At 41.7% G+C, this 21,481-nt stretch overlaps 1 protein-coding gene across 2 annotated transcripts in view; it reads left to right on the forward strand.

Annotated features, from left to right (window-relative positions):
* ST6GAL2 (ST6 beta-galactoside alpha-2,6-sialyltransferase 2) overlaps nt 1–20,599 on the forward strand; it is a 71,732-nt gene extending 51,133 nt beyond the window's left edge. For both annotated transcript variants that reach the window (XM_046660184.1, XM_046660183.1), the window contains 2 exons: nt 1,880–2,054; nt 15,673–20,599. In XM_046660184.1, the coding sequence (XP_046516140.1) occupies nt 1,880–2,054; nt 15,673–15,944 (447 nt within the window). In that variant the 3' untranslated portion in view covers nt 15,945–20,599. The remainder of the gene's footprint in view (nt 1–1,879; nt 2,055–15,672) is intronic.
* Nucleotides 20,600–21,481: the final 882 nt, after the last annotated feature.

The following is a 21,481-nucleotide window of genomic DNA, read 5'->3' on the forward strand; positions in this document are numbered from 1 at the left end:
CTAAGCCTTTTTGTGATATATATGATATAGCATAAACAAGATTATTACTAGCCATCAAAATATAAGCAAGTTATAATCGTGACATTCTGGCACATCATTGCCTTTCTGAACAAGCAGCTAGTTACTTTTGGTGAAACCTTGGAAGAAAAGCCAGTGTACCTGCTTTTTAAAGAGGGCTGGGAAAGATGGATGATCATTTAGCCTCATGAAAGATGCTATCAGCTGTGCCAGTGAGTGTCTTTCGACTTCTGCTATGACTCAAGAGAATGCACCCTTCTTAGGATGAATGTCGGGGAACAGATCTTGGCTCCACCGAGAGGTAACTTTCCAAGAGAGCTGCCCAAGGTGGAATGGGTCCCTTTGGAAGGAGCGTTCTGTCTGTGTTCTTCTTTGAGACTGAGGCTGGACATATACCTAGCATGACTGCTAACTGGTTCTTAACCAGAGTGCACATCAGAGTCACCTGGAGAGTATTTTTCAGAATTCTCTCTCAGGGCCCCGTTTCTAGAAGTGTACCATATAGCCTCTACGTGTGTTTTTTGAGACAGCTCTCTGGTCCATTCTCATATGTATAGCCTATTGAGAATCAGGCATCAAATGGATGTTTGAACTTTTCAGCTGCTTTCCTAGCCTGAGGTCCTCTGGTTTTAAGTCTGACAGCTTTCTTGCTGTTTGTGGAAAGGCTGACAGCTTCTAGCTGTGGGGCCTGTTATTTTCCTCTGTTGGTTACATCCAAGTGCATGGCACAGAGCTGTCCACCTCGGTGGCTCTGGGCAACAACAGTGCTGAAATCCAGGTGACAAACTGCTTTCTGTGGGGCCTGTGCTCTGATACGGTCACATGAGGACCTGGAGGAGGAGCGGTAAAGAACTGACTGACAGTCCCCTGGTCCTCTTGCTTCCCTCCTGCTATCTCATGGCTTGAGACCATAGTTTACGAAAGGTGGTCTGGCCCGGTCCTTCTCAAAGTTTTTAAGCCCATAGAACTCATTCAACCATGGAATCTTACTTGGGATCTTAATCTATACCCACCTTTTATCCACCTTGTCTGTTTGAAGGGATCGTGGGCCCCTCAGAGCCCTATGAGCTAAGCCTCTCCCCCACACTCCTTTTCCAAATCCCATTCATGGTGGCACCTGCGACGCTTCTGAAGACTTTTTTTGAAAGATCAACCTATTGTTTATTTTTTCATATAATTTATGTACAGTCAATGTAAGTGTTCGTTTTGTGAGTATTAGCAATTTTATATAGTCATGTTTCCACCACCACAATTAAGATATGGAATGTTTCCATCACTCCAGAGAGTCCCTGCGCCCTGTGCTCAGTCCTGCCAGCCCCACCCCAGACCTGGGCACTAACTAGTATGCTTTCTGTCACTATAGATTAGAGTTGGAAGACATACTTTAAGTAGACTGACTGAGCCCAGAGGTCAGCAAACCACAGCCATGGGCCAAATCTGGCCCTATATTTGTAAATAAAGTTTTATTGGAACACAGCTATGCCTGGTCATCGTGTATCGTTATGTGTGGCCACTTTCGCAGAGCATGGCGGAGTTGAGTGCAGCAGTTGTAGCAGAGACTGTATGGCCCAGAACGCCTAACGTGGTTACTATGCGGCCCTTTACAGAGACGTCTACTGACCCTGCCCGGCCATCTCCCTCGTTTTACTGAAGAATAAGCATCAGTGTCTCAGGGCCAGAGTCCCAGCTCCCTCATCCAGTGAGGAGGTGCTGTAGAAATGATGAGTCATTACCTTGCCACGCCGTCCACCCCTTGGCCTCTCAGCCTCTACATCGGCTCCCCACCCACCTGGGTGCTGTCTTTTCTTTTCACAGTGTGGCCCGCTGTTCTTGATTGTGTTCATTTTTTTTTCTCTCTTAGTGGTACAGGAAGCCAGATTACAACCTGTTCACCCCGTATGTTCAACATCGTCAGAGAAACCCAAATCAGCCATTTTACATCCTTCATCCTAAATTTATATGGCAGCTTTGGGACTTTATCCAGGAGAACACTAAGGAGAAGATTCAGCCCAACCCACCATCTTCTGGTTTCATTGGTAGGTACATATTAAGAATTGGAATGGTTAGGTGGTTAGGCAGGGTTAAGCTTAATATTTAATAAATATAGTCATGTTATGTAACAAGTACAATTAATTAATAGTTTTAGAGGGAGAATAGATTAACTGAAGAAAGTAGGAACACTGTTCCAATTATCTCTTGCTGCATAACAGACCCCCAATTTAGAGGTGTAAAGCAAGAATTACTTTATTTTTTCTCGTGATTTTGTGGGTCAGGACAGGCTTGGCTGGGTGATCCTTCTGTTCCGCAGGCATCAGTGGGGGTCACTTGGTGGTGGAGGTCACTTTGCTCCCATGGTTGGCCCCTTGGAAGGGATGACTGGGAGGCTGGGTCAGCTGGGGCTGTTGACCATGTGCCCACATGTGGTCTTTTGTGTGGTGGTCTCAGGGTAATTGGACTTCTTAAACGGAAGCTGGGGGGTCCTGGTAAGTTTTCCAAAAGACAAGAAATAGAACTGCCAGTTTCTTAAGGTCGAGGCCTAGAGACTTGCACAGTGTCACTTGTGCTGTGTTCTGTGGGTCAGAGCAGTCAAGGGCACACAGACTCAAGGGGAGGCCACATAGAGCCCACCTTGACCGCCTTTGACCTGGCACCCACTCCCATGCACATTGCTGACGTGGTGCCAGACTGAGGAGCTAAACTGGTGACCATGGGATAGTGCCATATGTTGCAAGACAGTAGGTCCAGGCTTTGATGAGACTAATTCTAGGACCTGGTATAGCTTTCTCTACCAGGGTCCCTGAGCTTTAATCCAAAAGTGGATTTTATATAACAGGATCATCACACTTGGCTTATTATATTTTTTTGCAGCCAGGCTTTGATACTCAAAGTGTGTGGTCTTACCCCATTTCTTTCCTGTGTTTTGGCTTATCACCCCATTATTTCTTTGATTTTACCTAGTAGCATATTATTAAGGAATAGCTCAGATCCCTTTGGCAATAGGAAAACTGTAATAGAACCAAAGGATGTTAATTTTGTCCACAAAAACCTGTAATGTTCCCCCACCCTAATTTCAATTAATTTACAACCCTGCATCTTAACTTGGGTGCCCAGTGGGTCACCGTGAATGAAGGAGAAACTTACATAGGTAACACTGGTTTGGTTATGGCTACCAGGCACACAAGCATCTGAACTGAGGCTTGCGGATTTTGTAGTGAGTTTCTGATATTGTGATAATGTGAAATATTTTACGTAGAATTCAAGACAAAATTTACAATACAACTCTGTATATTATTTTCCTTGAGCATAGGCACCCCCCTTTTAAAGTCATACCATTGATACTCTTTATTCCAAAATCACTCTTGAAATCCTAGGTTCTTTATCTTTTGTGCAGTTTTGTAGGATCCTGTTGGTTTAGGAAAGAAACTATAATCTTGTTTGTCAGCAAAGGTTAAGTGGGATAGAATAATGCTTAGCATAATAGGATGTGGCAGAAGTTTAATAAAGTCTTTTTCATATTATTGCCTTCTCGTGAATTCATGTGGCTGATATTTGATTAGAGCAAAAGTTTTAGAATACCGTGGGGGGCTGTCAGATAGACTTACTATCGACATGTTGTTTGAAAGATTCAACTTAGACACTCATAGCTGGAGAAGAATGTTTTCCTATGTGTTTGTGTCGAAAGAAGTCATGCCACCTGTGGCCAGCTTCCTGTCACAGCTCTTATACTCAGAGTTTGGAGTTTTTGTAGGCTGATGTTGCCTTTAAAGCTTCTTTTACATGAAGAAGGGAGATTGTAGTTTGATGTCATTGCAGGAGCATAGGTTGGATTGGCTGAGTATGAATTCTTCTTTGCTATTTACTAGCTTTCTGATTGTGGGTGAGTCACTTAATCCTGTGAGCCTCAATATGCTCATATGAGAAATGGGCAAAATCATAAAACCTTTCTAAAGATGAGTTAGTGGGCCAGTTTGCAGTTGTTATTATTTTCCAGCACTGTCCTGTCTGGTATGGCAGCTATTAGCCATATGTGGCTATTTAAATTTAAATTAATTAGGATTAAGTCAGAGGGAAACATCAATTCCTCAGTCGCACTAGCCCCATTTCAAGTTCTCAGCAGCCACGTTCTCCTTGGTGGCTCCTGTATTGGGTGGTGCAGCCAGAACATGTCTGTCGTCTCAGAAAGTTGTCTAGGACAGCACTGTTTGGTTTTGCTAATCACAAAAGAAAAAGAGCGTGTCGATGAGGGATCATTATGTCCTACTGGGCGGGCTGTGCTCGGTGGGTGGGATACAGGTGTGATAGAAGACGTGGCCTGACATCATTGAATTTATTTGCTGCTCTTGTCCCTTGCCATATTTAAGTCTGAGCCCCTCACTACAATGGGCAGGAGATACAGCCTGGGAGAGCTGTACCCAGGCGAGCATCCAGTCACCCTCCGAATGAATACCCTGCGGGTGTTCATTGATGTTGTGCAATCATTATACCTCTTCTTTGATCTTGCTCAGAAATATGCTGAGACAGAGTCTGTTTTATAATTTATCTGATGTTCTTAAACATCGCTAAAATGATGTCATCCACATCTCAATCTATCTGCCATAAGAAGTTTTAAAAATCAATAAGCATTTATTTCTGTTATCAAAAAGTGTTCTCCAAATGCCCCTTCGTGTTCTGAAGTCATACTGAAAGCTATTGACCTGTTGTCGCACCACGTCATCATTTCCAGACTCTGACCTCTCCTGTCAGTTGCTGTACCAAAGAACCCATGGTTGAGCCGTGCAGTGGGGTTAGACGTCTCAGTGGATGCAGTCGAGGGTTCTCCCAGGTGCGCTGGTCAGAGGACAGTCTCCACCGCAGAAGCTACTGCAGCAGTTTCTCTGATGTTCTTTCCTGATGAGCACAGGTCTCCACCTGGAGGTGATGCAGGATGAATCCCTTTTCTTTATTGACATGCTCATCCATACATGAAAAATAGTCTCACATTTAATTTCTCATATTTCTAAACCCGCTGCATACATTTCCCTTATATGTATTTATGAAGCTGCATGTATAAAGTAGAGGGACTCTAAAAGTTGACTGTTTTGAACACAAAAGATGTTTCTTTTTATGTAAATTTAGCAAACAGCAGTTAGAGTCCCAGTGGAACACACCTGAACCCCTTAGTGGTAATGCTATTGGTGCTATTCAGAGGCGTGTTCCTGCGGCCTGAATTCTTCCTTTAGGAAGAAGGCAGTGAAGATGGAAGGGAAAAGTCATCCACCACATGGATAACATGGATATTAATTGAGCACCTCTTGTGTGCCAAGCACAGGGCTGTGCCCCGAGGGGTGGTGGTGAGAAAACCAGGCAAAGGTCCTGCCCACCTGGAACTTGCAATGTGGTGGGTGGCAGAGATCATGAAGGTGTGTGCACAGATAAAACGTAATTGCAAACCGTGATATTTGCAGTGGAGGAAAAGAACAGGATGCATCGAAGGCTGAGAAGTATTTGCTCATCACTGTGGTCCTGCTCTTAGCCTGGCATATAGTAGGTACAAAAAATAATTACTTGATGAATGAATGAGTGTTCTGGCTCAGTGCTTCTCAAAGTTTAGCATGCATCAGAATCCTCCAGAGGGCTTGTGTATTAGTTATCTAGTGCTGCGAAGCAAATTACCCCCAAACTTAGATACTGAGAAGAACAATAAGCATTTATTGTCTCACACAGCTTCTGTGGGTCTGTAATCTGGGAGCAGATTGGCAGGATGACTCAGCTCGATGTCTCACGAGGTTTCGGCTGAGCTGTCTAGACCCTGGCTGGCTGATCTGCTTCCAGGATGGCTCACTTCCCTGGCTGTTGGCTGGAGGCCTTACCACATGGACCTCTCCATAGGGCTGTTTGAGTGTCCTCACAACAAGGCAACTGGCTTCCCCAGAGAGAGGAATCCAAGAGCGAGAGCGCGCAGGAGGCCACAAGGATGTCACAAACATGACTTTGAAAACTGCTCTTCTTGCTTCTTAGAATCCTAAAGTTGGAGGAAACTTTAGAAATCTGGTCCACAGGTTCTGTATTAATAAATATGCCATCAAGGTGGTATGCATTTGACTTGGTAGGGAACACAGGATTCTTTCTAAGACTTCACTTTGCCTCAGTCCCTTATTTGTTGGCAATGTTTAAACACAGTTGGAATAATTATTTTTATTTATGCTTAGTTAAAATAATATATTACTGAAAATACAGCTTATTTATATCTTTGTCCTTTTAAACTTTGTAACATTAAATCCTATATTCCAGCGTTAGATTCTTAACTGTAAATATACTATTCTTTTTGTTTCTTTGAAGACATAGCTGTAAAATGTACTCCCATCATTACTTGTGGTATCATTTTTTATGTCTTAAAAACTTATTGTGAAATGATACATAACAGCTGACTGTAAATGCCCTGCTTAAAAGTGGATTTTTGTTTCTTTGGTTGGTTCTATCATCTTGAGACCTAGATTTTTGGATATACTGATCGGTGGAGTGAAAGTTTGGGTACCAGCAAGCGATGTCCCAACTCTCATTAATTTCAGGAAAGCATCCTCTCAGTGATATTCAGGCAGATGGTTCAGCCAACATCTTCACTTCAGGAAGCATAGCATCCTTTTGGCACCTTCATTAGCAACCCCTAGCCCAGCACCAGCAGGCTCCTTGATGGCACACAGATCTTGTGGGCTCACCTTGTTGGATAGGAGCTGTGGCGGGTGTGTGTGTGTGCGCATGTGTGTGTGCGCGTACACATCTTCTGTTGGGAAAAGGGAAGCAGTAAATATTGAAGGGGAGAAAAGTCTAGAAGCAGTTTTTGTTGAGTGCACCATTCTGAGCGTTCTTTAGTTAGAGCGGGCCCAGAGATGCTTCTGTGTCAGCGTTGTCGTCGATCACGATGCCTGAGAGGACTGGGCTGTGCCTTTTCCTGGGCTCTGTGGGATCTATCAGTTCCTATAGAGAAGTTTTCTTTTGGTCAAGATGTCCTAGTAAAATCAGATTTTGACACAAACACTTAGTTTGCAACTAAATAAATTTTTGTTTTATCTGCAGATAATAGCACTGCTTTTTCTGGTTACAGAGAAAGAGCAGTAAGTTGTAGGATTTGAGGAACACGTTGACCTAGCATTGAAAAAAGCAAATATTAAGAGCTTCTTCACTGAAACTCATCTTATTATTGGAAAAACATTTCAGAAGTTTGAAATTCACATACATAAAGAATTTATCAAAGCTAATAATTTATTATGCTTTCTTTATAGTAAAACTGAATTGGACAACATAGGTGCACAATTATAATATTGACGATATAAATACATTTTAATATTAAATAAATTAAACTATACTTTCATTTCAAGCTTACTTTAATATGAATAAGATGCTTATTAAACTTTTAATATCTATGATGTATACTGAAGTTAGTCCTCTCAGATTCCTAAATGAATATCTTTAAACCATTTTCTACCTTTTTAACGTTAAATCCCTGTTCTTACCAGACAACTTTACCAAACAAAATACTTGAAAAATCATTATTAAACAGAAGAATATTTACTGCAGTTAAACCTGAAACCTAATCTGAAGTTGCTCATTGATTACTAATAACTGTTTTTCAAAACATTATAACTGTGCAAATATATTTTGACTTTCGGTAACAAGGTCATTATGTGGAAATCAGTGAAAACTTGACTAACTTTTAAAGAAATCTCATTTTATTAACATATGTAAGTCTCAGGAGATTTAGAGGTATTATTTATCCTGACATAGATATTGGCCCAAAGCTTTCACCAAACCTTAAGGAAAAAGAGTGTCTTTCTTTACAACATTTTTTTTTTGAAGAATCTCCTTTGTTGGCCTTATAAAAAGGGAAAATAGCATTATAACTAAATATTTAAACATTTTTTAAAACACTAAATAACCCCCCATCCCCTAGTACTGCCATCCTAATTTTGTTTCACTCTCTGCTCTTCCAAATCTTGACCACATCTAGGCTTACTTATTCTTAATGTTGTTATAATGAGCGAACCTCCTTCAGTGCATGGCACCACACATCAGGTGCATAATAAATGTTTGCTTATGACTGAGTGGATGAAAAAATGAGTCGGAATTTGTGCTTTGTGTCACCTTATAGACTCTCACCTTTGAATTTGCTGGTCTCACATGTAGCAGGATGCCCATCTCCTCCTGTATCACTTTGTGTGTTCACTTTCGTTAAGATCTTGGTCTCTGTGGAGACCAGAATCAAATCTTGGCTCCACCAGTCAACTGAATATGTGACCTTGAGCAAGTTACTTCATGTCTCCAAACATCAATTCTTTCAACTAGAAAGCGAAGATATTGATGGTATCCTTGTCTTTGAATTCTCATGTGCCCAACGTAAAAGCTAATATTTACTATTTACTATTCTTGTGATGTACCTCATCTAAAACTTTATGCTAGGTCAATTAAGACGATGTTCCCAAATATAAAAAGACCATTCTTTCATTAAGATACATAATCAAGGTGAAAATAGGGTTTTGTATTCTTTGATATCACAGACACCATATCATTACATCAAATAGGTATATCGTAATTTATGCCTGTCTTTAGTTGTTGAATATTCAGTTTGTTTCAAATTATTTGATACTATCAATGTTATTGATAATTCACTACATGTCCTCATACTGTAGTTTATTCTATACGTGACTGTGTAGACTTTTCTTTCCTTTCAACTGTTTGCTTAGAATAAGTTCCCGAGAGTATTAGTGCTGAGCAAAGGGTGTGATGTTTTGATGATTGTTGGTAAGTGTTGATATACAGCGTTTTCTTTGAATCTCTAACCAGAGTCCATATTTGTCCTTACAGTTCACAGAAAGAGGCACACTAGTAGATACATTGGAAATGTATTACATGTACCATCCTCTTCTCCAGAGAAGCAATAAAGAGATTCTTACTCCTCTTGGACCGCACATGTATTTTTAAAATTAAAAGGAAGTCACATGGATCAAGGTAATTTAGATGATCCATAAAGACTTGTTTGTTTGGAACAACCTTTTTGTCTCATTAGGTTCCGTACCCTCAGCCCACTGGGGAGCTGCTTGTTCACGTTTGGAGTGTTTCTTTCATTCCTAGTTGGGTACTAGAGGTTTAGCTTGTAATTTGGTGCTGTGCAGTCATTTTGACTGTACCATAGCCTTACTGAGGATAAGGAATAATTTACTTGGAATCCCAGTTTCCATTTTGCTCTCATAAAGACAGATATTCTTATAGAAGGTCAGCGAGCTGACCTGGGATCATAAAGCATGTCGGGATTGGTCTCCACCGACGTGCAGCAGGAGACGTGAGACACCACCCATGGCTCAGGCTGAGCACCGGCGGGCAGACGGGCTTGGTAACACGGGTTCTGACCAGCAGCCCAGAGATGGGACTTGCTTATAATCTACAGTTAACAATATTTTTGTTGTAGAATCCAGCAACACCTCCCCCAACTTAAAAAAGTTAGAATAACTTAACTTAAAGGTTTTTTTTTTTAAATAAAAATAAGGCAGCCACTACTGATTATAGAGTAAGTAATATTTCTGGAATTCGGATGCAAACACTATAATTTCAGGCTATTTAATGTATGCACAAGAGTAATATGCTTGAAAACAAGTCATAACTTCCTTTGTTTTCTATTTTATATTGCATTCGGGGGGTCTTATTTTCCAATATATGATCTGTGATTAAGACAAAATAATAACACAATAGGAAATAATAAGCCACTTAACATCAACATTTACGATTGTGTAAAGTGTATCACAATTATATTGATTAGGTGCAACCTTTTGTATTTCGCTATAAATAATGAATCCTGACTGTGTGTTCCCATCAAATAATGCAGTATAAATGAGCTAAAAATTGGCCTTCAAATTTTATTCTTGCATTATATGCTCTTGTGTAATATGGTGGATGCTGCTTAAATTTTTATTGTTATTTATTACATCAAATTTAGATTTCCAAAGCATCTTTTAATATTTATAAAATATTACACATATGTTCTGGAAATCTCACTTAAAAAGTCACTTTTGCTCTTTAAATAATCTTAAGGTACAGTTCTCATAATTTCCATTGTATGATAAATTTGTAGAGAAACCACGAAACAGCTGCTAGATTTCCATTAGGCTGGTCTTTTCCATGCTTAGCCTTCCCCTCACCATTCATTCACAAATGTGCCTTTCAGCTGACAGTTCTCAGAAATTCTTCATTCACCTCACACATGAACTGTGTCCAGGCGTTCACGGGAATTGATGGAAGCCAGTATTTTTCCTGTTAGTTGCATTCTGTTCTGTTTATATCCATAGCTTATTTGCCACATGTTGAAAGGATGTGTTCATCAGGGAGAAAATTCTATTTTTCATAATAATTTTGGATGTTACTTTAAGGATTTTTCCAGGTGAAAAGCAAGATAATTTTAATGTAATCACAATTAAGGTAAAGTTTAAATGATTAAACTCTACTAGACTCTGGAAACACATCAAATACATCTATATATGCAAAGTAGAGTTTATAGGGGAAAGCTCATTCATTTAGAATTTGTGATAATCTGAACACAGGTTGAAGTTTGCTTTTTATCCAAATTTTGGAGCAAGTAAGTGTTCAGACTCCTTATTATGCTGAGTCATGTAATGTGACATTTTATTAAGACCAATTGAAATGCTTTTTAATTGGTTTGATAATTATATTGCGTTATACAATATTTAAAAACATATAGCTTGTCAGATGAATTCCTCTTGAGTCATAATTGCCTGGAAAACATTTGCACTTTTTTTCTTCAAATGAATCCCTAGTATGGACTCATTTATAAAACTGGCCAAAGAAACTTGACATTAATTGAATTATGTTTAAAGATTTTTAAAAAACTGACCACATGCCCATTCAATTGGCTTAGAGAAATGCATTAAAAAGTGTCTACACATTGATTTGTCTATCCAAAGTCCAGCTCCACGGTGAGAATGGTAAAATTTTGTTAGTGATGAAAGCAGTTACTTTTTGGTTGTCTATAAACAAACTTATTTAACATAAAAGTTCCTTAAGTGACTTTTAAAAGATTCTTTACTGAATAGCTTTGTATTCTAGCTTTTTAAGGTAATCCTGAGCAGTCCTAAGAAAGGAAATGAAAAAAATAATAACATTTTTAGCATAACCAGATGTGAATTCCTCATGTGGGTCTGGCATGGGGAAATGATTACGAAGTAACATGATACTGTGGAATTATACATATATGGTGTCTGTGCAGAAGAGATTCAACATGGCAGGCCTGACTGCTGGCAAGGTTGGCCCTTGGCTGACATCTGGGAACTTGGATCGCAGAGGGTTCCCACCTCACTAACTGATCAGAGTGGTTCGCTGTGTCTCACCTGCTCTGTGCAAGCAGTGTGGTTGGTGCTGAGCACCGATTTCCTTCTGGAAGTCTGGAATTTTGGTGTGTGCCAGGCAGATTCTGCCTACATGACCAGCTTTCAATAAAAACCTTGAGCACTGTCTCTAAAAAGCTTCCCTGATTGGCAACATTTCACATGTGTTGCTAGGGGGAGTAAGCAAATCCTGTGTGACTCCTCTGGGAGGGTTCTCTGGAACTTCGTCCCGAGGAGGCCCTTTCCCTTTTGTTGGTTTTTGACTTGTATCCTGTAGCCGTAATACATCATAGCCAGGTGCGCTGGGTCCTGTTCGTCCTCATAGTGATTCGTCAAACCTGAGGATGGGTTAGGGAATCTGCACGTGGTACCTTGCTGCTGGTGATTCAGAGGACGTTGGAGAGCCTGGTGGTGTTGGTCTTACCTCATTTGTGGATAACAGGGCTCAGCATCACAGCGTTTCAGAAGAGAAGCTGGTGGTGGCGCGTAAATATTTTTCTCGTACAATATTTAAGACACTTTCTTCGAGTTGACCTAAGAATTGTAGGTTATGGGCTTGCCACCAGTTTTTAAAGGTTAGTTCTTTAATTTGCTTTTTTTTTTCCTTCAATAAACTTTCTCTAACTCCTCAGTAGTTAGCGCTGCACCCAGTTTAATAACTGTTGAATTTAATCAAAAAGAGGCCTCCAGTAGTCCTTGAAGGCTCTGGATGTCCCAACCCTGCCTCCCTGCAGTATCTGCCCCCATACCCTTTGTTACTAAACACACCCACTCTCATCTGTGCCTGAGGTGTGATGTCACTCCAGCAGTGATGTCTACCCAGTTCCTTTTGGAAAACGTGAAGAAATTTCCTCTTCGGGATTTTGTGTGTTGCTAAGTACTGTTAACTCTAGGAAAACTGTTGTGTAGATTTAACCACATTTAACAATAAAGATTTTCAGTATTTATCATATGACGGAATCTGAATCTAAACTCAAATTTATGTATTATTACACATAAATTATAAATTCTAATAAACTATAGGCCTTAATAAACTAAAAAGCAGAGATGCATATGCCAAATGAATTGACCATGCTGTCTGAAAAAAGTTTAAAATAGTAATAAATATTCTCCACTTTTGGTACTATAGACCTTTCCCACCTTTCACATGTACCCAGTGAGTTGTAAATTAATTTTTCCCCTCCCTTTGAAGGTGCTGCCATACCAATTCCAGTATCAGTACTGCAACTGCCTGCCATTTAAACACTTAGAGCAGATTCTACTATTCCTTAAATTTTTGGATGCTCTAAGCCAAGGCTCATAGTTACAGGAAGCCACCAGTTCATATGAGAGTACGAAACGAGGTGGGAATCCATTGTTGCTGAATGTGTATTGGATAGGCAAAAGTTGGGAGGAATTAATAGAGATAACTCAAAATAAGAACCACACTTTCTTAACCTCTGTTGGCCTTCAGTTTGGACTGTCTTAACTGACAGGTTTGTGTATTGCTGAAGCTCCAGAAGTTATTTTAAGATATAAAGTATTTATATATGAAAATGCTAAAATGTACTATTGTAGTGAAACTATAACTTTTTGTCTAGTCTTATGACAAAAATCAGTACTCTATATTTAGCAAATACGTGATTTAAAATGTAATAATTAACTAGCAGCAAGAGTAAAAATTATCTCTTGGGAACTTTCTAGAAAAAAATAATCAGATTCAAGGATCTAGTAGCTCTTGGAGCCCAAGACAATAGCGAGGACATCTAGGGAGACTGCCCAAGGTTCTCCCTACTTGGGTGTGGGGGCTTCACCTCCAGATTAGCTGTCCAGCTCAGGAGACAGCCTGGGGATCCCCTCCAGCAGAGTTGTTCAAAGGATATGTGTGTTGGACCAGCATGGGCAGCAGGCCAGCAGAGGTCCAGGAACATTCGTTATTGGTCTAAAACAAGATCACTGTAGAATTGAAAGTATTTAGAAACTTTTATAGCAATTTGACGTAGCATGGCATCCAAATATGTGATCATTTTTCTAGTAATTCATCGTTACTGTATTTCACACAAGTATTGGTCTGTGATGGATCAGAATTTTTTTAAATGGCCTTCACCACAGAAGTTTAGGATTGTTGATAAATTCCATTTCCAGGACCCCAATGTAAACCAGTGGAATCCAGATCTCTGGTAATGGGGACAGGTCTCAGGAATCAGCCTTGTAACAAACTGCCCAGGCCTTTGGTTTTCATGCTGAAATTTGAGAATTGCTTTTAGGAGGGCCAGCAACATGACTAACATATTTCTTAAGTATAACATTCACTTTTGAAAGCCATCCGCTTTCAGAACCAGAGTTGTAAAGGTGACAACTCATACACAGTTGACCACAGTCCCCACGGGTGAAGTTGTGTTATTGTGTCACAGTACAGCCCAGGTAGCAGAGACCTGAGGTTTCCGAGTACACTTCCACTGCTGGTTTGTAAGATGCCTTTGTGCAAAAGTTACTCTCGAAGCCTCTTCACTGCCATCTGCAGGAAAACTGTTGCAATAAATATGCGAATGGGTGACGTCCAGGATGTGGAGGATGTCTAGGGTCCTTTGCTGTGGTTTCTCGTGCACAGCTGGCACAGCCAGGTGCCGTGCCCAGGGCAGGGAGAGCAGCCACTGCTGGGGCCACATGCAAGAGCTTGTTCCACAGCCCCTGGTTGGCAAACACTGAAGCCATCCTCAGCTCCACGGCCACAGGCCCTGTGACACTCGAAAGAGAGAACACACACATCAGAGGGGCTCCTGTTTGTTTGAGGTTTAAAGTGACTGGGAATACAAGGAGAATTTACTCCTCCCTGGGCACGTAGCTTTCGTAATCATCGTGTCAGTTCCTTATAGATGATTTTATGAGGAAGAGGAGAAGTGTTTATGCAGCAGTAATTGCTTATCAGAGGAGGGAGCCTTCTCTGTTGCCTGTGCTCATGCTTAGGTGCTGGGGCCAGCCCCCTTGGGGACTTCAGGAAGAAGGCCCTGGGCCTGGGTTGTTGTCTCTTGGCTCCACCTGAATCACTGTCACTTTCAGCCAGCCCAAAGAAGGGACCCCAGCTGTGCGGTAGCTTCATCCATGGAAGAGGAGGATGAAATTGGTAGAACTGGGAGGAAAAGCAGAGGAACTGACCAGTAACTGGAAGTTTTGACAGTACTCTTGAGAACAACTTTACTTCATAGAATTTAAGCTGAATAATCTCCTTCTTTTTGTTAGGAAGCTGTTTTACTCTCAACCACAACGATGCATCCTGGCTCTCAAGTCACATCTTTAAAGTCTTCTAGACAGGATGCCACTGTGGTTTCTGGACTAGCACCCCTGCCTGTCTCCCTTCCACCCTGGTCAACCAGGCAGCCCCTCTGCCGTGAGGCCTCGCCTTCCCTGGGCAGCCTCTCTGGATCCCTTCTCTCTTCTCTCCCAGTGTCCCTTATGCAGGACTTTCTCTAGGTGTGGGGATTTTCATGATGCAAACAGGGTTGATTAATTAGAAATATGATCGTCCTCCACAGATAGATATTGCCTATAACAGGAATTAACTATGTGACATTGTGTTTTTTCATAACAAAGAATATCCCTTTTGTAAAAAGAATAAGCATATAATTTTTTGAAGTTTAAAGAATGTTAACACAAGTGTTGGTGGTTCTAGGACAAGAAAGCCCTTTAGCCTAGATCAAGAACTAGATTTGCTCAATGATGATGAGGTTTTATAGCTGTCTGTTTGAAACATTAAAAAAAAAAGAAATTAAAGCAAGTTTAATATTGATAGTTGCAGTGATGAGAATAATTTTGTTAATATGAATCTTAAACTCTGTGTCCCCAACTCCATCTCTTTCCATTCGAACAACTGTTTTATAATCAAGCAGCTATTTTATAATCAGTTTTTTATAGCATGTGTTTCTTTGGAACATAACACTTCTGCTATCGCAAATCAAATGGGACCTGTGTGTAGGATGTAATATGTGATATTCTAACTTGGGGATACGAATCTGTCACTGATTGTTTTCTCCTTAAGTTCAGTAATTTTGTCTTTTCCTCTCTTGGTCCCGGACCCACAGTAATCAACGGAACAAGTGAATATTAATAGTATTACATCTTATTATGCCCCCAGAGCCTGTGAACCATACACAGGCCACTTAATGGAAATGACAGCACTGCCACATTAAAGGCAATGAGGGAGTGCAGAGCAGGTATCTCTTGGACAGTCATTCCCCCGCCACCACTCCTCCAAAACATGATCCCTTCCGCTGGGAGGTGTTCATCGCTTCTGATTTTCTCTCTGCTGCAGGAATCCTCCTCATGATGTCCATGTGCAGCGAGGTGCATGTCTATGAATATATCCCTTCTGTCCGGCAGACGGAGCTCTGCCACTACCACGAGCTGTACTACGACGCGGCCTGCACGCTCGGCGCCTACCACCCGCTGCTCTACGAGAAGCTCCTGGTGCAGCGCCTGAACACAGGTGCCCAGGGGGACCTGCGCCGCAAGGGCAAGGTGGTCCTGCCGGGGCTCCAGGCCGTGCGCTGCCCGGCGCCCAGCTCCGCCGCTCCACACTCTTGAAAAGGGACTCTTGGGAATCAATGTGCAATAAGGTACTACTGTTGTACTCTAAGTCATAAAAGAATACTTGAAGATAGGTTTTAGGCAGTGTAGTCTTGCGTCTTTAAACTGTAATGTAGTGGTGGTCACGAGAATTCTCTTTCTAAGCCATTGAGTATTTATTACTGCTTTGGATATAGAAATGGAATTAAAAGGAAAAAAAAGCTCAAGAAAGATGCAAAAAAAAAAAGATGTCTAGAAAAAAAGCAAATGGGTAGTATACCTCCAAAAATGTTAAGCTTTTCTTAGGCCCTGGGCACCACTGACCAGGGTTGGTTTCAGCTACAGATTTCAGTGATACACCTGGTCCTATGAAATGGGCTGTACCGGGAAACACCCGCCTTGGGCTACAGCGTCTGTAGTCTCTAGTGTGCTAGTGTGCTTGTACATGTGTTCATCATTAAAGATCTAGCGTTCGTGCGAACATCTGAATTATCACTCAGATGTGTATATTTTAATGGCAGAAATCCTCAGCACATGCTACGAGGTGCACATTTCCAAACCGCTGCATCCCCTCTCTGCTGCCCAGTGCCCATGGAATGCTGTGCTCTTCATGTGTCAGGACCATAGAGCATCCGTCCTAAAGTCCAGGGCAAAGCCAGCCCCAGAATAGCATCATCGAGGAGACTCTTTGTTACCTGCAGTGTCCCCTACTCCACTAGGAGTGTCACCTAGACGGAGAGGAATGTCACTGGCCAGGAAAGGCAGCTGCGCGGGGCCCAGGGTGGCCGTGGACAGGATGTCCCCGGCTCCAGCTTTCTCACCTTGCACCTCTCACCTGCCAGGCTCCTCAGCTCCTTTCGTAGTTACACCCACTGACATTAGGACGCCCTGTGGGGGCTCCTCCCACTCTGGAAGGAAGGATGGCGGAGCAGTCCCCCTGTGCTTCTGGGGATGCACACCCATCTCCTTTATACACATTTCTTATAGATTAACGTCAGCTTTGAGAGCCCAGCAGCAATGTACTAAATTTTCACTAATTCTTCCTACAGACAGACATTTAGGGATCCCATCCTTGTTTTCATAGATATGTTTATATAAACATAACAACATAAAAGCAACAAAACAAAGCCATGTAAGTAAATAAAATTGTGTGACAGCATTGCTCTTTAACAACAAGTAAAATACATGTATGCTTCAGAGGAAAGGAAGATAGAGGGAAATTGTCATCCCAGTGTGTTAGCTATATTCAGTTTTGTTTTTTTTAAACCTCAACTTTTTGTCACTGATACATTGAAAAACATTTTTTTTGCTGTGAAAGTAGTGAAACAGAAACTTTCTAGAATACCATAATTAAACGTGCTGTTTCAGTATGTCACCAGAACGCGTCTCAGTGCTGCGGTTACGTCTTCCTGCAGTGACAGTAGCAGCTTAATTAAACATGTTCTCCCGTGCAAGTATGGGAATGTCAGGAGAGTTTAGTGGAAAAGTTTTGTTGTCCCAGGATTGGTGTTTTCCTGAGCACTCTCGAGGCCACTTTCTTGAGAAGAAGGGTTTACAGAAACAGACAGCTTCGTTTGGTCGGTCCCCTCCACAGAAATCAGAGTGGGTAGCAGACCTCTCCTCTCCTCTGACTTACTGTGATAGTGAAGCAGGAGTAATTGAAAAGTTTTAATCCCAGCAGTATCCACTAGAAGCCCAATGGAGAGCTTTGTTTCTAGATCTGTGAGAAAGGATGGATAATTCTGTCTCACACATTAGCTCATTTCTGAGCAGACATGGTCAAGCCGCTTTTCTTTCTGATTTCCTGGAAGAGCTTCGTCTTCCCGAAGGCGTGTGTAGGGAGTTGGGAGTCTGGCGAAGTCGCTGGAGAGGTGGCTCTGTCGTGGTGAGCGGTCCTCCCGCAGCCCTGTTTCTCCCTGGGCCTTCCAGGCTCTGCCTGCAGGTGCCCAAGACATTGACATTCCTTTGACAGTGTCCCTAGTGGATTTCCTTCCTGACATCCTTATTATCCAGAACAACCTCCTTTGGTGACATGAGAACTTGGTTAGAGGAAAATTTATTGGGGTCAGTGTAAATATTCAAGTTCAAAAGCCTGAGAAAACACTTCAAAGATTTTTAAATAGCATTTTATTGTAACACATGTACGTTTTAAAAGCACTTTCTGTCTTCAGAAAAACTGAAGAACATAAAGGAGATTTAATTAAAATTTTTGAATTTATTATGGCCTTAAAGACTCTTGGGAATCAGGGTCTGTTAAGTATTCAGAAAATGTGGTACACATATTAATATAGCGTGGGCTGGGCATTCTTCTATTTAAAAGTTTAAATTGTTTAGCCTCTCAAAAACATTAGGCAGTTAGCGTTAACATGATGCCTGCTTCTAGTATTGCCAAATTGGCCCTAAGTGGTAGTATGTTGCCAGGCTTTGACCAAGTCCTTACATGCTGCATTTACACACAGCCCTCCATGGAGAAATTAACAGTAGATGGTGTCCCGCTACACTTCTCCCAGGTCCTGTCCTTCCAAAACCCTCCATCTGCTTTTGTGAAGGGACACTGATAAAATCCTTGTGCAATCAGAAGCCATTAGGTGTCCCTTTTTTCACTCTCAGGACTAACAAAGTCACATTGCTTTGTGTTTTAGGATAACTTCACTTGACCGTTTTTTGTTTTGGTTGTTATCACACAAAAACAAATGTTGATCAAGAATGACAACTCACCTTCATCTAGAGTCTCCCTAACTCATTTCCCCAGTCCCTCCACTGGGTACAAGGGTGCGGTGTGACAGGTGTAGCATCCTCACTGTCCACATGGAACACCAGTACTGGCCTTGTGTGTCTTAGCCTCCCCACGATGCCCTTACAGGGGTGCTCATATCCAGATCTTTGTGCACAGGGCCACGAGGTGGACAGTTAAAAGTTGCATGTAAGCATCAAGCAACATCAGGGGTGTGCATTACAAAGGGCCAAGTGAGGGGCTTTTGCACATCTTTCCTTGTCTGCCTGGACGCAGAGCTCAAGGAACCCGGTTTCAGCAATGGTACTTTCCACGTGTCTCGTGCCCTCGATCTCTCAGCCGGACACTTAATCAATCCTGGACTCTCCAGTGATCATCTGTCATTGTAGCCATAGCATCTGGACAAAGCAATGCTGAAATAATCATTAGCATTTTCAAAATTAGGAAATAAAAGCAACTGTTTAAAGCTACCACGGGGAACTCTGTTGTACGTTTACGAGCCAGTTCATTCTGGTGGAGCAGATTAATACCTTGTGCTGTTGGCCGACTCTTCGGGCAGGAACACTTACAACCACTGAATTCCTAAGGTCCTGTTTGGCTGCATTAAGTGAGATCAGTCTCACGTGAGTAATAGTATGTGATATAAGAATTCTGTGTACACAAATGACATGATGCGAGTTCTCTGTCCAGGTTTCTTAGAGACCAGTACAGTATGTGTTTGAGGGTGGCGGCCAGAGTGACCTAGTTCCGTTTCTGCTTGCTGTGGGAAGAGACAAAAAGGAGGTAGGGGACCATGGAGAAGTGCACGATCATATATGGGCCAGACAGTCTCTGAATGAATTCTGTCATATTGTCTGTTGCAACTTCTCCCTTTCTGATAGATTAGGACTCCTACCCAGTGGTTACACAACTGATGAAGGCAGCTATGTTTAGAAATTAATTGCTTAGGTAAAATGTGCCTGAGTTCAAACTTGTTTTTTATACTCTGGATATTTCCATTGTGAAATTATTCTGCATGTTTCTGTCACTCAGGCATTATTTACACAATTGGTAAATGAAAGATATTTCTCTGTTAATTCAAGGAAATAAATTGTAAGTTCTGATTCCTCTTTTATTAAATGAATGAAGCCTTTTAGTAAGAAAAAAGAATCTAGCATATTCCTCTACAAGCTTGGAATAATAGAATTTAAAGAATTAAAGACATTGATACAGTTCTTACTCTTGTTATAAAAAGTATGCATGTAGATATAGTTATGTAATTGTATATATACATATCTACACACATGGTTGGTTTTATATTGTCTTTTTTCATCAAACTTTATTTCTGAAATCTTTACAGTAAATTTTATTTTAATTATGCAAACACCATTTTTTTTTTAAAGAAGGAAGCAAATGTTGTATGTCCTGTTAAAAAAAACATTCAGTCTTCCCACACTCATATTCTGCACATCCTGGCTCCATTAAAAAGTATGGCAGAAGCATTTGAAAGACACTGTGAGGGTAGGACCGCTACCTAAAGGTTGTCTCCTGCTCAGAGCCTGTTTGAACTGAACTTTGATGAGAAGCTTGTCTGTAGCTCATGGCTCTACAAGATTAGGGGGAGAAACATGTATTGGTTCTATGAAAAATAGTCTTTTTACTAGGTAGATTTCACACAAATTAACTGCATTGGTAGTGTTAAAACCTAACATTTGTAATACTACATGTTCTGTTTTACTCTAGATGAGTTACTTATGAAATTTTTCCAGTGGAAACCAGTGACCTTTTTTAGCAGCTTTGAGAATTTTTTTGTATGATAGTTTTTAAAATGAAATGTGTACTCTTCAAACTAATTAAGTCTTGAGGTTTTCCAGGAGTCACATTTTAAAAGTGTTTGTACACATTTTAACACTTTGATATTTTCTATTTTGGTTTTGTATATTTGTATGTATACACAGTGTACAGACTTTTTTCTTGTAAATAAAACGTTTTTTCCTTGGTCTAGAAGTTTCTGTTTTAAGTTGTAGAAGTTGCACATACAAATGAGTGAGTGGCAAAATAAAGAGCCGTCCCCAGAAAAAAATGGCACACAGCCGAAGAAATCTAATTAGCGGACTGTAAAGACGTAACAGCAGCCTGCCTTCAGCCCTGAGCTGGGCGCAGCGCCCGAGGCCAGGGTCCTTGGTCCCCGGTGTCCCTCCTCGGAGGTCGCCGCCCCGAGGGAGAATGGCCGCGCAAAGTCAAGCAAGGCCTATGTAGGCCACCGTATCCTGATGTTGACTTAGGAATCCCGCCTTTTGATTAATTTATTTCCCAGTGTGACAAGGCTGTAAGTCTTAGAAAATATACGTAAGTCATTAGAGGAAGCCTGGAGACAGTGCAATCACCTTAACCCGCCCCAGTGTCAAATTAGCCTTGGTATCTTCATCCTCGCCATGTGAAGGGAAAATCAGTTAATTAGGCTCCTAGAGACTCCCAGACGGCTGCGCTTTCTGGTGAGGACGCCACGGCCCCCTTGAAGGGGAGCTCAGGGTGCTGACGTGAGGACTGCGTGAGCATCCTGACGGTCGAGCTGAGAACGCCAGGACGCCTGCCACCTGTGTGTCATCGTCGTTTTTCTCTCCTGGCAAGATGGCTGCTTGTTTGCTGGTGATTAAAACGCAGGCCTGGCCTCGAGGGCCCTGATGGGGAAGGACCGGAGGTGGACCATCAAAGGATGCTCCTCCACACTCAGGGCAGTGCGGAGGAGCCGCCCGGGACCCTGAGGCGCATGCGCAGGAGACCCGCAGCCCGGGACCAGCAGTCCCCAGAGGGATCAGGGGAAGGAAGAGGTTATGCTGCA

Source organism: Equus quagga, chromosome 5, assembly GCF_021613505.1.
Source record: "Equus quagga isolate Etosha38 chromosome 5, UCLA_HA_Equagga_1.0, whole genome shotgun sequence".
In the NCBI taxonomy this organism is placed as follows: Eukaryota; Metazoa; Chordata; class Mammalia; order Perissodactyla; family Equidae; genus Equus; species Equus quagga.